The 13,792-nt window shown below is 33.6% G+C and overlaps 1 protein-coding gene across 3 annotated transcripts; it reads left to right on the top strand.

Annotated features, from left to right (window-relative positions):
• The first annotated feature begins 671 nt into the window (after positions 1–671).
• LOC131070570 (uncharacterized) lies at positions 672–7,063 on the top strand. 3 transcript variants are annotated; one of them, XM_058006152.2, is made up of 6 exons: positions 672–1,163; positions 1,280–1,488; positions 1,637–1,701; positions 2,025–4,283; positions 5,393–5,624; positions 5,852–7,063. In XM_058006152.2, exons 2-6 carry the CDS (start codon positions 1,326–1,328, stop codon positions 6,634–6,636), a joined length of 3,504 nt encoding a protein of 1,167 aa, XP_057862135.2. In that variant the 5' UTR covers positions 672–1,163; positions 1,280–1,325; the 3' UTR covers positions 6,637–7,063. The 3 variants fall into 3 exon arrangements, with proteins under 3 accessions (XP_057862135.2, XP_057862134.2, XP_057862133.2); XM_058006151.2 differs by having other exon boundaries at positions 672–1,195; XM_058006150.2 differs by having other exon boundaries at positions 672–1,488.
• Positions 7,064–13,792: the final 6,729 nt, after the last annotated feature.

The following is a 13,792-nucleotide window of genomic DNA, read 5'->3' as shown; positions in this document are numbered from 1 at the left end:
TTTTCAAAAGGTAAATACATTTGATCTGGGTAAAAATTATTCAATATATAATAAAAATTTATTAATTCTTTTCAAAGGGTAAATACATTTGATATGGGTAAAATTAAATGTGAAACGACAAATAAAAACCAAATCCTCAAAATGAGCACTTGCATTAATATTCTCCTAAGAGTTTGAATTTTAGTATCAAGAAGATTATACAATAAATTTCATTAACCTTCACACTATACTATTACAAACACATTAATATAAATTACTAATAACATATTTTCAAATAATTAAAAAAAAATTAATATAATTTTTTAAATTAACTTTTTGCATTCAAACACATTTTTAACAAAATGATAGCATCACATAGATAAAAAGGTTAAAAAATAAAAATAAAAATAAAAATTTAAAGTAGTTGAGATCACAGAATATTTTGGCTTCCAAAAGAAAAATGTCACACTACCTATTTTGCTTATAATTAAAAAAAAAGTGATGGTGTACGATTTCAAACTCATAACTGCCGGCGGGCCGATCGCCGGCGGGCAAATCGGCAGCACCGGCGCCGACAAGGTTTGACCCGTTACCTTCGCCCGATTTGAATTTCCCACTATTTGAGCCTTCAAATAATAAAAATAAAAAAATGTGTATTTAATGTACAATAATGTTTTGTATACGTTACACTAGGTGAATGAGATGGGTTTAGGTTATTTTAATTGTGTTTTCACATGACAGTTCATATCTGAAGAAATTACCTCCATTTTCCTTTAAAGAATCAATGGGCCTGTTCTCCATAAATTTTTTGCATTTTTCTGCCATGGGATTTTTTGGGTTATGAAAGGCTGGGAAAACAATGGTTGCTTGTAGCACAAGAAGAGACAGGTTTTTGGGGGCCTGCTCATAATTCTCTACTGGTTGCGTGAAGCTAATGCCTGAGCTCTGAAATGGGGTTACCAGACCATGAAAACCTATCATTTATTTGGGTGTCTAGATGTATATATACAGTGTGTATGTGTTTTGTTCACAGTGCCTTGCCTGTTACTCTGAGTCTGGGTTGGTGATGAATTCTCGCAGCTCTAGGTGTGTAGTACGGGATCGTTTAAAAGAATCTGGAGCCCAATGTCATCCAATGCCTGCTTGATGAAGTCTTTTTAAGCAACCCAGAGGCATTGCATTCAGTTGAGATACTGTTATTTAATTTCTTACATTGGTGGGTGCTGGAGTTGGAGTTTTGTTTAGGTCCATCTGGGTGCCATACATTTTGGCCAGAATTTGATCCGGGTCTTTGGTGTAGATTGTTTTGCAGGAGGGGGATTGTATTGTAGTCCTTACAGGTCACCATGAATGACACACCGGGGAAAATGCTGTCAAGTTTAACTGGTGGAGATAAACATCAACAACACCCAAAGTTGGGTGGCTGTGTAGGGGTTTTCTTTCAGATGTTTGATTGGAACAAGAGGTTCACAGGCAAGAAGTTGTTCTCTAACAGGCTTCTCCCAGCTGGTACATTAACTTTTACCCTTCTTTGGTAACTACATTTTTTCTGAAAAAAGTATTAAGATTTTTCTTTGCTAAATGATAGATCCTCTTAACAGTTCCAAGAAAACCCCATATTAGTGATGGGATTGATTTTTTTTTGTATACTTCACAGAACGGCCAAGGCATGTGCCAAAGAAGTATACTGACGAGAAGCTACCCATGGCAAAGTTGCTTCTGGTTAGTGGTTTTCTCAAATTTTGCTTTTGGTCTTAAATTTTATGCTATATGCAGTTTCACTTGATCGGAGCTTTTATTCATGATGATAAGTTTACAAAAGACGGTCCATAGGTGTGATTTTTGGGGCGTTTATAAATGGGTATTTTGTTTTGGGGTTTCTGTTTTTCTATATGGAACATTGAAGCTTTTTCTCTCGTTTTTAATAATCCCTTTGGTGTGGATTTTGTTTTTGCAATGTAAGCCGTTAGATTTGAAATCAAATCATAGCTATATTCAGGTTTTAGGATATTGCAGTAATTGTTTGGGTGAAAATTACAATACAGATTGCAGATGAAAACAGAGGTGGTTTCCCAAATTCAAAGAAGAATTCTAGCAATGGCTACCCCACATCTGAGAGTGTTCACTGCTCATCTTCCAAGGAGGGGAATGGAAACAACACCAAGACACCAAGTGTTGTTGCCAAGCTTATGGGTCTTGAATCCTTGCCTCCAACTGACCTTCCTGAAAATGCTAAGGATGCTAACACTAAATCTTCTGACCTCAGGCCACTTCCCGAGCTTATGAATCAGAGAAAATATAATGATTTCTTTCATGATGAACAGTTGTTTGCTTCAGGAAAGCATCATGCAAAAATGAATGAATTGATTAAAAAGTCTGTTGAATCAAGGCCCCAGAAGCTGCAGAAAACCGGATTGTATGAGAAGCGGCCAATTTCTAAGTTTCAACCCGATACCTTGCCATTTAAATCAATTTTATCTCCTTCAAAAGCCCATAACAAAATGGTATCTCCCATAAAAAGTCCTGGGCTTCTTTCCGCAAAGAATGCAGCTCGTTTGATGGAAGCTGCTGCAAAGATTCTTGAACCTGGCACACAAACAAATAATAGAGCTAAGAATTTTTCAATTCGATCATCGGTGGCTCATCCTCTTCTGAAAGACCAGGAAGCAGATGAGAGGAGAACAACTTCAAAGAGATTATCTAGGGTTCAAGAGCCACTGAGAAAGAGTGTTGATTCCAATGCTATTAAGTTACTGAAGGGTCAGGCGTTGAGTAAAAGCTGGAATGGTAAAGAAGATACTGAAAATTCAAAGCCTACTCTAGAGCAAAATTCAAGAAAATATATTTCAACAGTAAGAGAAAATTGTGGAAGTGTGGTTCAGGATACAGGTAAGAGAAAGTCAAAACTACCCACTTCATCAGCAAAGCAAGATGGAACTGGAGTGACATCAAGAGTTCAAACAAAATTGGTGACATCGATATCCACCCAAGGAAAAAAGCAAGAGAAAACCATTTCTCTTGCTTTGGAAGCAAAGGCCAATGTGCAGAGAAGGGGATTCGAACCCCTGAATGCATCTTCAAGTAATGCTTGCAACCTTAAAAACAAGAAAAGCATCAAAGAAGAACAGATAATATCCAATGAACAACATCAATATGTTCAAGAAAACGGCAGGAAGAATGAGCAGAAACAAGGCCCCTCTGGAATTCCCAGGGTTGCCAAGCAGAATCTATCTGTGTTTGCTAGCAAACCAAACAATCAGTTGACAAATAGGGAGAAGGTGTCGGGTAAGAACGATTGGTGTAATGAGCAAGCAAACAAAGGTTCTTTAGGAGAGCCTTCCTCAAGTTCCTCAAGACATATTCACAGAAATTTGCAAGGCACAAAGGACTCCACTATACCAAATAGGACTGTGACTGGGAATTTGCGTTGTAATAATAATAACTCAAGAAATTTTGGGTCGCGCAAAAATGGGGGCAAAGACAAGGAGGACAGGAAGAAGACTGAATTGAAAAAAAGTGAGTCTTCTGTTGTCGCTAAAGTTTCCCCCACAAAGAAAAGACTGAGTGATGGCCATTTTATGAGTGACAACTCTTGTCTCACAGAATCTGTCTCAGAGGATGAATCTAGTTTCATCTTAGAAAGAAATGAGAAAAAAGTTCGTTCCAAAAATGTCAAAGAGATGATATTTAAAGGAAAAGGTAGCAGTGGAAATTATAGCAAACAGCAATGTTTGGAAACTGCTGAGAATGTAGAAGGGAGCAAAAAAGGTCAACAAAATGCTCAGAAGGAGTCAATGAGTTGCAGCAAGAGCATGGATGTCGTTTCTTTCACATTTTCGTCACCTATGAGGTCAACAGGTAGGTCCCGGACAGGAATGAATATGAAGGAGAAGAAACAATGCGAGGGTGAACCTTTTGATGATTGGAAACTCAGGCAGACTGCCCATTGGAGGGATTCTCGTGTAAGTTGTCAACCTGAGAAAGTCATATCAGAAGTAACCTCCTCAAGTTCATCCTCTACTAAACCATTAATTCCAGGAGGAGATACCTTAAATGCTCTTTTGGAGCAAAAGTTGAGAGAATTAACATCCAGTGGTGGGGCTGGTTTGGGCACTGCAAATTTCTCAAAGGATTCAGTTTCCAATAAAACAACAGCATCCATACTCCAGGATTTGATTCTTGCACTTAATATGGGACAACTTGTTGGAACTGACCAGAATACTGACCTCGTAAGTGGTTCTAATAATTTGAAGGAGGCGGCTGAATCCAGCTTATACGGTGAAGCTAGCAGTGAAACATACCAGGTTAGTTTTACAAATTCTCTTCTATCGTCTTTTTGTTAGTGTGCCAATTGTATATCATTATGGGTTGCGTTTATAAATGTCTTTGAGTTACTACAGTCTGGCACAGATGATTGTAAATTTAAATGTACATTGCTACTGGTGCCCTCCAAATAAAACCTATTAGCATAGAGTTAAGACATCTTGAGAGGTTACTGCACTATTATGTTATCTCTTCCAATTAAGTAAATTTTCCTTTTTAAGATGGATTTATATACTATTACAAAATTGCAGGTTTTGCTATGCTAACCAGAATAAGATTGAGGTTCAAGAATTCACTGCTGTTGTTTCATTGGAATGGAATTTGATACAATCAAACATTCACGTGTTTTGTAGTGGGTGTGTTGTGGTATATTCTTCTTTGCATATAACATATAGTTTTCAGCTTTCGCCATAGACCATGTATCTTTGAAAACAGAGTGCCTAGATATGTATAAACCTTAACATTTGGAATTTGATTAGAGAATGCCATGGTGCATATCAGTTTTCTTTACGCAATCAGGTGTAGTATATTGCCACTGCATGCATGCTTCATGTTTTTGAAACATTTACTGAGTTTCTGAGAAAAATTGAATCCTCATACCTTTTAGTACTTTCTGCCTGTTAAATTACCAAGACCATGTTTTTACAAGTACAAAAAAGGTTTGGTAACCTTTATTTTAATCTCTGCTATGTTTGGAATAGTTGCTCTCTGACTTGTAACTTATTAATAGCATGTCCGCATGAAAGCAAGTCTTGTCTTCACTATAGGCCTTTTCATCCCTTTTTCTTTCACATCTTTGATCACAACCTGACGAACAGCTTTACATGTTTTACATTCCACTGTAGTATGAAATTGCATGTGAGTTTGGGGAAATGTGCAACATTCTAATCTTTTGTGGACCATCTGCCATCATTGCGTTTTCTTGCTAATTTAACTACATGAAGATAATAAGTTGGCAACTTTAAAGCAGTAGGGCAATTACTTAATGAACAGTCGGTGTTTTTTGACCAATTTAACCACATGAAGATACAGCCAATCATTTTGTAGTATGAGATTCACTAAGGCTCATGAATTAAATGTAACTTTTCAGGTTGAAGACAAGGAGCATGACTTTGCAGACAGTGCAGAGGCAACTTCAATTTTAGGAGCTGATCATGTTCCCCATAGAAGCAGGGTTTCTCTTGCAGACGTGGAGGATTCTGGAGGTGATGCAGAGAATGTTTGCGGTGAGGACTGTGACCAGCCTAGTCCAGTCTCCATATTAGAATTTTCTTTCTCAAATGAAAGCTGCAATTCTATAGAGGGCTCGGATGCTACATATGGTAAAACATTTCAACATATATTGGGTTTTTTGTCAATGGTCAATGCTCTTTACTTATGTCTGTAATGTCATATACATATATCAGCACAAGTAGATTGTTCAATGAGATTTTTATGGTGCTTTGATAATATTTGCGACTAATTTGACAGAGAATCAATGTCCTTGTTATTATTTTCATCTACATCTTAGGTTTTTGTGCTAAGAAAATTTGTGAATCTTTGATGCCAGATGACAAATTGCAACCCTTATGTTCATCGGTAGAAAGTAGAACAGGTCAAGTCTGTCTGACAGATAGACACTTTGAATTGGACAGCGACGCAGAACTGTGTGATTCTGCTTCCTCTGCAAACTTGGAACTTGTTGAAAGTGATAAAATAATGGATGCAATTTTGGATATTTCAAGATTACACAAGATTGATCCTTCCTTAATTGGCTTGGAAAAAGCTGAGCCTGCATGTCTTGAGGATCAGGAGCTTGATTATGTAAGGGAGATTATCTGCAATGCAGAACTAATGTCTGAAGATGTGGGTTTACTAAGTGAGGAAGATGTACCAGATTTCCTTGTAGATCCTGACTTGTTCGACAAATTGGAAACTCAAGAATCATCATCTGGTGATCATTCAGGCCTGAAGAATAGTTCCTGTAATTTCAGGTTTAGGAAAGCACAGGGATCATGGCTGAATAAAAGGCTTCTTTTTGATTGTGTGAAGGAGTGTATATGTTCAAAATACACTAGTAGGTACAAGGGAGGTTACAGAACATGGATCAAAGGTCCAACATGTCTAGAGGGTGAGAAACTAGCCCATGATGTACTTGAGGATATCGGGAAGTGGAGAATGATGGTTTCTGGGATGCTGGATGATATTGTAGAGAAAGACATGAGCACTACAACTGGAAAGTGGACAGACTTTGAGAAAGAGATTTTTGAGATAGGAGCAGAGGTGGAGAAAAACATATTTACAGATTTAATTGAGGAACTGACAAGTGATCTTTTTGATATAGCTTTGGTGTGAACACACTTCTGGCTCATCGAAGTGGAATTCTTTGTAGAAGAGTTTTTGACAAATAGGGATGATTGGGCGTTGAGCTTCTTAATCACCAAAAGATCATTCAATATTGCTGGACAGTGGGTGGTTCAATTTGCTTGATTCGGTGCAAAGAGCACTATGTAAAAAGGATTATTTTTGTCAGACTACTTCCATTTTCTTCAATGGATTACAACCATTTGTACTGTCTGATGACTGTAATTACCACAAACCCAGAAAAAAGAAGTCAAATTTACTTCCTAATGCATTATTGCTTTTGGGGATGTCTTTTTCCTATTACAACTCTAACCAGTCTCATCTGGTTTCTACCGTCTAAACATGGACTTTTTTCTCCTGTTAGCTGTACATGAAAATCTGTACATCTTAGAAGTATACAACTGGAAATTTTGTTATATGTGAAGAGGGTCGTATGGTAAAATCACGAGGATGGTCATGGTACAATTTCCTTCAAGAATGTTGCACCATTTTTTGGACAAACTTTTCTTCTTCCACTCCCATAATATTTGTAAATATTGAAAAACCCACACGTCCAATCCTGGTGACATAAACAGTCTACTATTTTAAATTATTTAATCGAACTGAGTTTGAAGTTTAAAGTTATCAATCCTACAATATGTCTTTCATTAAAGAATGATTTGTGCAAAATTTATTAATTTTAAAATTATTTTAAAATTTGAGTTTTTTTGTTTTAAATATTTTTAAGGTTGAAATTGCAGTCCCTTTAAAAGTTGAATGCCAATGCCATAGACCAGCTTCAGCATATCAAAAAGCTAGTAATACAATTTCAAATATGTAATGCATTTGGACCAAATCAAAGATCAATTTCAAAGATGTAATGCATTTGGACCAAATCAAAGATCATTAAAGTGGATGAATTGACTGTTTCTTTCAGCCTTCTAGAGACTTGTTAATTTAGTTAGGCTGGTCTATTCTTTTTCCAACTACCTGCTGGTAGCATGGTTTTTAAAAAACTGCTTTGTTCAACATTGAAAAAAATGGATAAAGATGGTTTCTTTTCCGGAGGCTTTAATCTATTTGCATACACATGTATGCCTCCATTATCTATACATGCACACAATTTTATTCAATCGAACAATACATTAATTAACATAGATATCTTGAATGCGCTTATTTAAATATATCCAGCATCTTTTGGACAGATGTATTTAAGATATCTATGCTAGTTTTATTCATATTTTTAACTTTAGTTTTTCTTTTGAAGAGCTATTTAGGATAGCAGTTGTTTGGAGTTTGTTTCGTTTGGGATAGAAATGTTCTCTATCTTACCTTTTCTAAAGGATTTTTTTCTCATAAATATTCTTTTATTTTTGGGATTTTGTTTGAAATGATGAAAATCTTATTATCATGGCATATTTACGAAGTCTTTTGCAACTTTTTGTTTTGATCTTTGATCAGTTCCATTTAGTAAGTCACCCTTCTGGATTCAGTGTTGTAACGTTTTTCTTGTATGTTGACCAAACAAATTGGTTAAATTGTTGGCTGAGAAGGTGGTGATTTTTGTGTGTTTAGATTCAATTTTAGACTTAAATAAGTTTGTTAAGCCATGGGGTCTTAGTTACTGGATGTGGACATTGGACTTAAAAACTTTTATTTATTACATTTACTTTTCACAATTTAAACCAAAAACACAGAATGTTTAAAATAGCTGGCTATCACACCTACAATTAATAATTCAAAGGATGGCAGGAGCCAATAACGACAAATCATATATATATGGTTTCTATCATTTCAATTCCTTGAAGTGTTGTGCAAGAAGATTAAGTGCTGCTAAAGCTCTCTTCATTTGTGCCAGCTGTTCATCCGTATGGGTATTACTCAATTGCAGTGCTTCTTGCAGAATATTGACAAGATAAAGCAAAATTTTCTTTAATACCAACTCCCAACTGTAATACATTATTAAAGAAAATCAGCATAGCTGTGTTAAAAAATAATCAGAGAGTAGTTGGAAATAGAGTTCTATCTTGTGTTCAGTACACTTAATAAATACATTCATATTAGACTTCATTTATCCATATTGGGTTGCAATACTTTATACTAATAATTTAATAAATTGTTTTATTTGAAGAATTTAGGTTAATTGAATATGTTATTGGAGAATGATGAAAAATAGATGAAATGATATGAATTGATCTCAATTTTATTTTTTTGGTTGACATCTAAGTATTATGGGGTCAATTTCAAGGAGTATGACCTTGATTTAATACATAAAATTGATTTGTGATGTTTTCTAATTTGTTGAGTTTGTCAAGGACATCATTGTGGGGATTGCCAACTTGATTGTGAGTTTATTCTCTTAGGTCAATCTAAGGAGTATGCCGTAGATTTGATGCATAAAATTGATCTGTGATTCATGAGAACACTTTGTTAGAATGTGTACCTATAAACTTGTTCATCATTATCTTATTAGTAGTTGAGTTTTGTTAGAATGTGTACCTATAAACTTGTTCATCATTATCTTATTAGTAGTTGAGTTTGTCACGACGGTGTTCAAGGACATCATTGTGGAGATTGCCAACTTGATTGTGAATGTATTCTCCTAGGTCAAACCCCTTCATGACCATATCAATAGTGGTGAGTGATATTGAGACAACATTCAACATGCATATGACCTATATACATATGATGCAAATCTTATTCTTTATCTATTTAGTAATCAAAAGTGTTTTAATTATTCTCCCATATACATTTAAGTGTATTGAATGTCTTTAAATCCAATGACATAGCACCATGTCAGACAAAGTGTGTGCAAATGGATTCATAATGATTATTAAAAGAGGCCGAGAAGTTTGGGTGAAGAAACTTGTGTTTGAATTTAATGATCTGAATTTTGGATACACACATTTAAGTAGGAAGTAAATGCATGAAGATAAGTACAAGTGAGGATATAATAATAAGAAGTAAATGACAAACATATAAAATGTGTTCTAAAATAGGAAACCAAATGTGACCTCAATAATAAGAAGTAAATGAGAAACATATAAAATGTGTTCTAAATAAGCTAAAGAGCATGTGAATAGAGATAAGACTCTAAGCTAAGTTTCACACAAAAATATACTATTAATCAATACATTAAAGATGTTTCCATCAAATTAAATACAAAATCAAACTAAAATTAAACATACATAAACTAGTTTCCATAATTTATAAGAATTTAACAATAAAAATATAATAATTAATATTTATCAATTTTATTTCTCATTTTGTCGGCATTGACTTCTTGTGATAGTTAAGTTGTGGTGTTATTGTTCTTGCGATCAAGATTCAAATCCCACTCACGTGCTATTGTTGAATGTTTAAATGAGGATGAGGTCTTCATTTGTAACCTCACTAGTTCATAACTCCCCATCAAAATGTTTACCCGTCTTTATTTTTTATTTTCTCATTTTATAATAAATTATAGAATATAATCTAAAACATTGATAATATATTGAATCCAAAAATAAAACCCTATCCTCCTCTTAACTAAATTTAAAGCAGTCAAATTGTGAAAGCCCCACATATTGTACACCTTAAAAAGCCTTTACTTTATATATAAATAAGTAAAAAATTTAAAAAAATCTTCATAACTAAAGGTAATTCTTGTCATATTATTATTTTTATTTAGTACTATTGTGGAGATGGTTGCATGTAGATGACATTTGTCATATCAATTGGACATTTGTTTTTTGTAGACAAAAATTAAAGTTTTGACTTTAATTATTGTGGGCTCATCACTGTCACTTTCATTATGAAAGATGTGTCTTTATCAAGAGTTGGACGTATTTATGAGTTACTATAAGTTAAACCTAATCTAAATAAAAAATAAATAAAATAACAAATATGAGTGACTGGTCTTGGCCGGAGAAAGGAACTAGTCACTCATTTATTATCGAATGGGTGATGTCTAGATGACATGTATGTGTGTTTTAATTAGTATATTAAAAATTAAAAATAGTAGTTGAGTGGGTTTTAATAGTTGTGACGGTATTGATATTTGTATTATTATTATTATTTTAAATAGAATATAAATATTTGTTTTAGTTAAATCGATTTATGTTGTTAATATATAAAAAGTATATAAGTTTTGATTAAATAATAGTTATTAGAATTTAGTTTAAAATAGAAGTCAATAAAATGAATCTAATTCATTATATAAAGATTATATTAGAAGCATTTAGGGGTCAAATGTGTTCTAATCATATCTATGAAGAATTTGATTGTTGGTGGATGACAACTATGTTTTATGATATTAAAAATAAAATAAATCAAAATAATTCTAATGTACATAAAATATAAAATATGATTGTCAATGTCATAAAAATATATTAGTGTACAACTTATCTTAAATCAAGTTTAAATTAGTGTGCAATTGATGATATAAGGCTGGCCAAATGGTGCACAACTCAAGTTTAACATAGATTGAAAATATGAAATTAATATACTAATTTCAAAATGGGCCCCCTCTAAAAAATATGAAATTAATATACTAATTTCAAAATGGGTCCCTTCTCAATCGACACTAACCCCTCTCAACTAATGGATTTCATGTCCATGGATCAAATAAATTAGAAAATCAAGAGGACTTTTTAAAAATAAATATTTAATAAACTATTTCCATTCACTATATGATTTATTATATGGTTCTAAAGCTCTTTTTTTTTTGATAGGTATTTTCTTTCTTATTTACATCTAATTCTATAACATTTTAAACTTGGGAAGAAGATTTGTAATATTTTCATCTTGTAGTAATTTAGAATAAGATTGATGACTTTTCACATTTTTAATTTGGTTACTGTGTTTGTTTTGTAATTTGTGTTCTACTCATTAGATTAAAGGGAGCTTTATGTGTATTTTCTATCATGAGAGCGTCTAAAAATAAAACCAAAACTATTATAGTTGATAGGTCTCCAAAAGAATATGAGAATATAATAATTTTAGAGTTGGATAAAACCCCATTTAGATTTTTTCCCATATAAAGTTTTTGATTCAAATAAAGTTCACTTAAAGGTTCATTCCACATCATTAGATGTTAGTAGAGCTATTTATTCATTCAAATAGTGTCTATTTGCTATGGTGTTTGGTTCCTTATCCATATCAAGGTATACACTTGCCATTATTTTAAATATTTTTAAACATCCCAAGTACATTTATTAATGAGAGTAATATTACACCAATACCCCAACATAAGTGCAAATTAGAAGGAAAGTGAAATAAAAAATAAACAATGAGAAATTGGTTCTAATGAAACAAGCCACGTTAGGTATCCATGTACAATGTATTCCTTCTTAGAAGAAGAGAAGGAGAAAATCCAGACAAAAACAATGCTCTTAAGAAGGTGAAGAATGTGTCTCAAAATCCCTACAAGATAAGGTCCATGAGTGTCTTGACATAATAGAAAGAGAATATCAATGTAGAATGTTGCATGGTGAATGTCATAGAATGTCCCTTTGCAACACACAACAAATCTTCCTTTTTGAAGAAAGAAAACTTGAGTTCAGTTTCAAACGGTGGGGATATAAGAAGGAATCATGATGTATGTTTCTAGAGCCTACTTGTGTGTTTTGATGTCGATGCTAAACTCCGATTGAAATTGATCAATATAATCAAATACCATGCTAGATTTAGAAGCAATGACCATGGATGTATAGTTTTCAATTCAAGATCTAAATTGATGTAAATAAAGGTGTATCAAGATAGAAGTAGGATGTGGCAGATTTGTGACTAGAGGACCTTAGAATGCTCTATCACATTATCCAAAAAGGGAGAAGCAACTCCATAAGAACACTGAATAGAAGAAATATGTCTTTAATGGTGTTCTCAAGATCCTAAATATGATAAATAACAAATGTATGTTATATAATTAAACATCTTGATGATCAAGATTGTATGTATAATTTATTGAAGACTATAGGAATCAGGTATAACACCCAACTACAGTGTGCCGGGTAAACTTTTTAACGTGCAGTGTGTTGGGTAAACTTTTTAACGTGACTGGCGACGTTGGCGCAACACATTCTCCGGTACAATTTGGGTTGGGGGAAGACTAGACCTCGTGACCTCGTGCTTCACCACTAGAAGTTCTCGCTAATTGAGCTAGGCCCCCAACCTTTTTATTGATGTAATATTCATTTTTTTTTATAATATTATATAAAAGCATTTTTTAGACTTCCAACATAGTTCCCTCCCATGAAGGATATTAATTAATGATATCAGGGTTCCACAATCCATAGAATTGTTCAATGTTGCTTTTGAGTTAGGTTGTGTGATAGATTTTTGCATTGACATTTCAAATCACACTATGTGATTTGAAACATAAATATTAGAGGAGAAGAAATAATGGATCACATAATATGATTTGAAACATCGATACAAAAATCTATCACACAATCTAACTCAAAACCAACATTGAATAATAAAAAAAATTGACAAAATCATATGATATTCTTAAAGATGTTTTGAATGTAATCATGTGCACGACCATAAATATAATTTGAACATGGAAAGCCTTCAAAAATTCCATGTCTTTTATAGATACAACATGAAGATAAGCTTTTTTAAGATGGAATAAAATGGTGAGGGAGTAAGCTTTTTAAAACCCCAAAATATAATTTTATATTAGTTCATTGGGTACCAAATACCCAATGTATAAGTCCTCGAATGACAAATACATGATGCGGCACTTTATAAATAATTATACTTTGCAATAACACCTTCCAAAGACCTCAATAAAAAATTAATAAAAATATCCTCCCAACAAAAACTATTTTAAATCATTTAGTTCAAAGAAGGATGACGTGAACAATTATGTGAATGCTGACTGTACTGGCTGATTAGGCACATTGACTGTACACAGTGCTGACGAGGTACAGTGCTTACTGTGCATATACTGCTGGCAGAAAGTGCTTGTAGCGTTGACCATCGTTGACCGCCGTGCGCAGTTAATAATTAGCCTCTGCTGCGCATTAAAGGGTGCCCCCATGGTACTGACAATGGTACCTTAGGGTGCCTTCTATTAAATGCAAACTCTTATTCACAATTTTTTACATCAATTTGTAAAATTGAATTTTTTTTTTAACTTATGAGTGTTGAGGGAAAGGATCTATTAATTGAGCACGTATCAATT

The sequence above is a fragment of the Cryptomeria japonica genome, chromosome 2, assembly GCF_030272615.1.
Source record: "Cryptomeria japonica chromosome 2, Sugi_1.0, whole genome shotgun sequence".
Classification (NCBI taxonomy): Eukaryota; Viridiplantae; Streptophyta; class Pinopsida; order Cupressales; family Cupressaceae; genus Cryptomeria; species Cryptomeria japonica.
Note: the sequence above shows the minus strand (reverse complement) of the source record. Positions and strands in the feature narration are given on the sequence as shown.

Excerpts from the sequence above, each read along its gene's own strand:
- LOC131070570 (XM_058006152.2), top strand. The coding sequence starts at position 1,326 with ATGAATGACACACCGGGGAAAATGCTGTCAAGTTTAACTGGTGGAGAT. Across the intron at positions 1,489-1,636 it reads TAACAGGCTTCTCCCAGCTG|AACGGCCAAGGCATGTGCCA; the intron begins GTACATTAACTT and ends TATACTTCACAG. Across the intron at positions 1,702-2,024 it reads CCATGGCAAAGTTGCTTCTG|ATTGCAGATGAAAACAGAGG; the intron begins GTTAGTGGTTTT and ends ATTACAATACAG.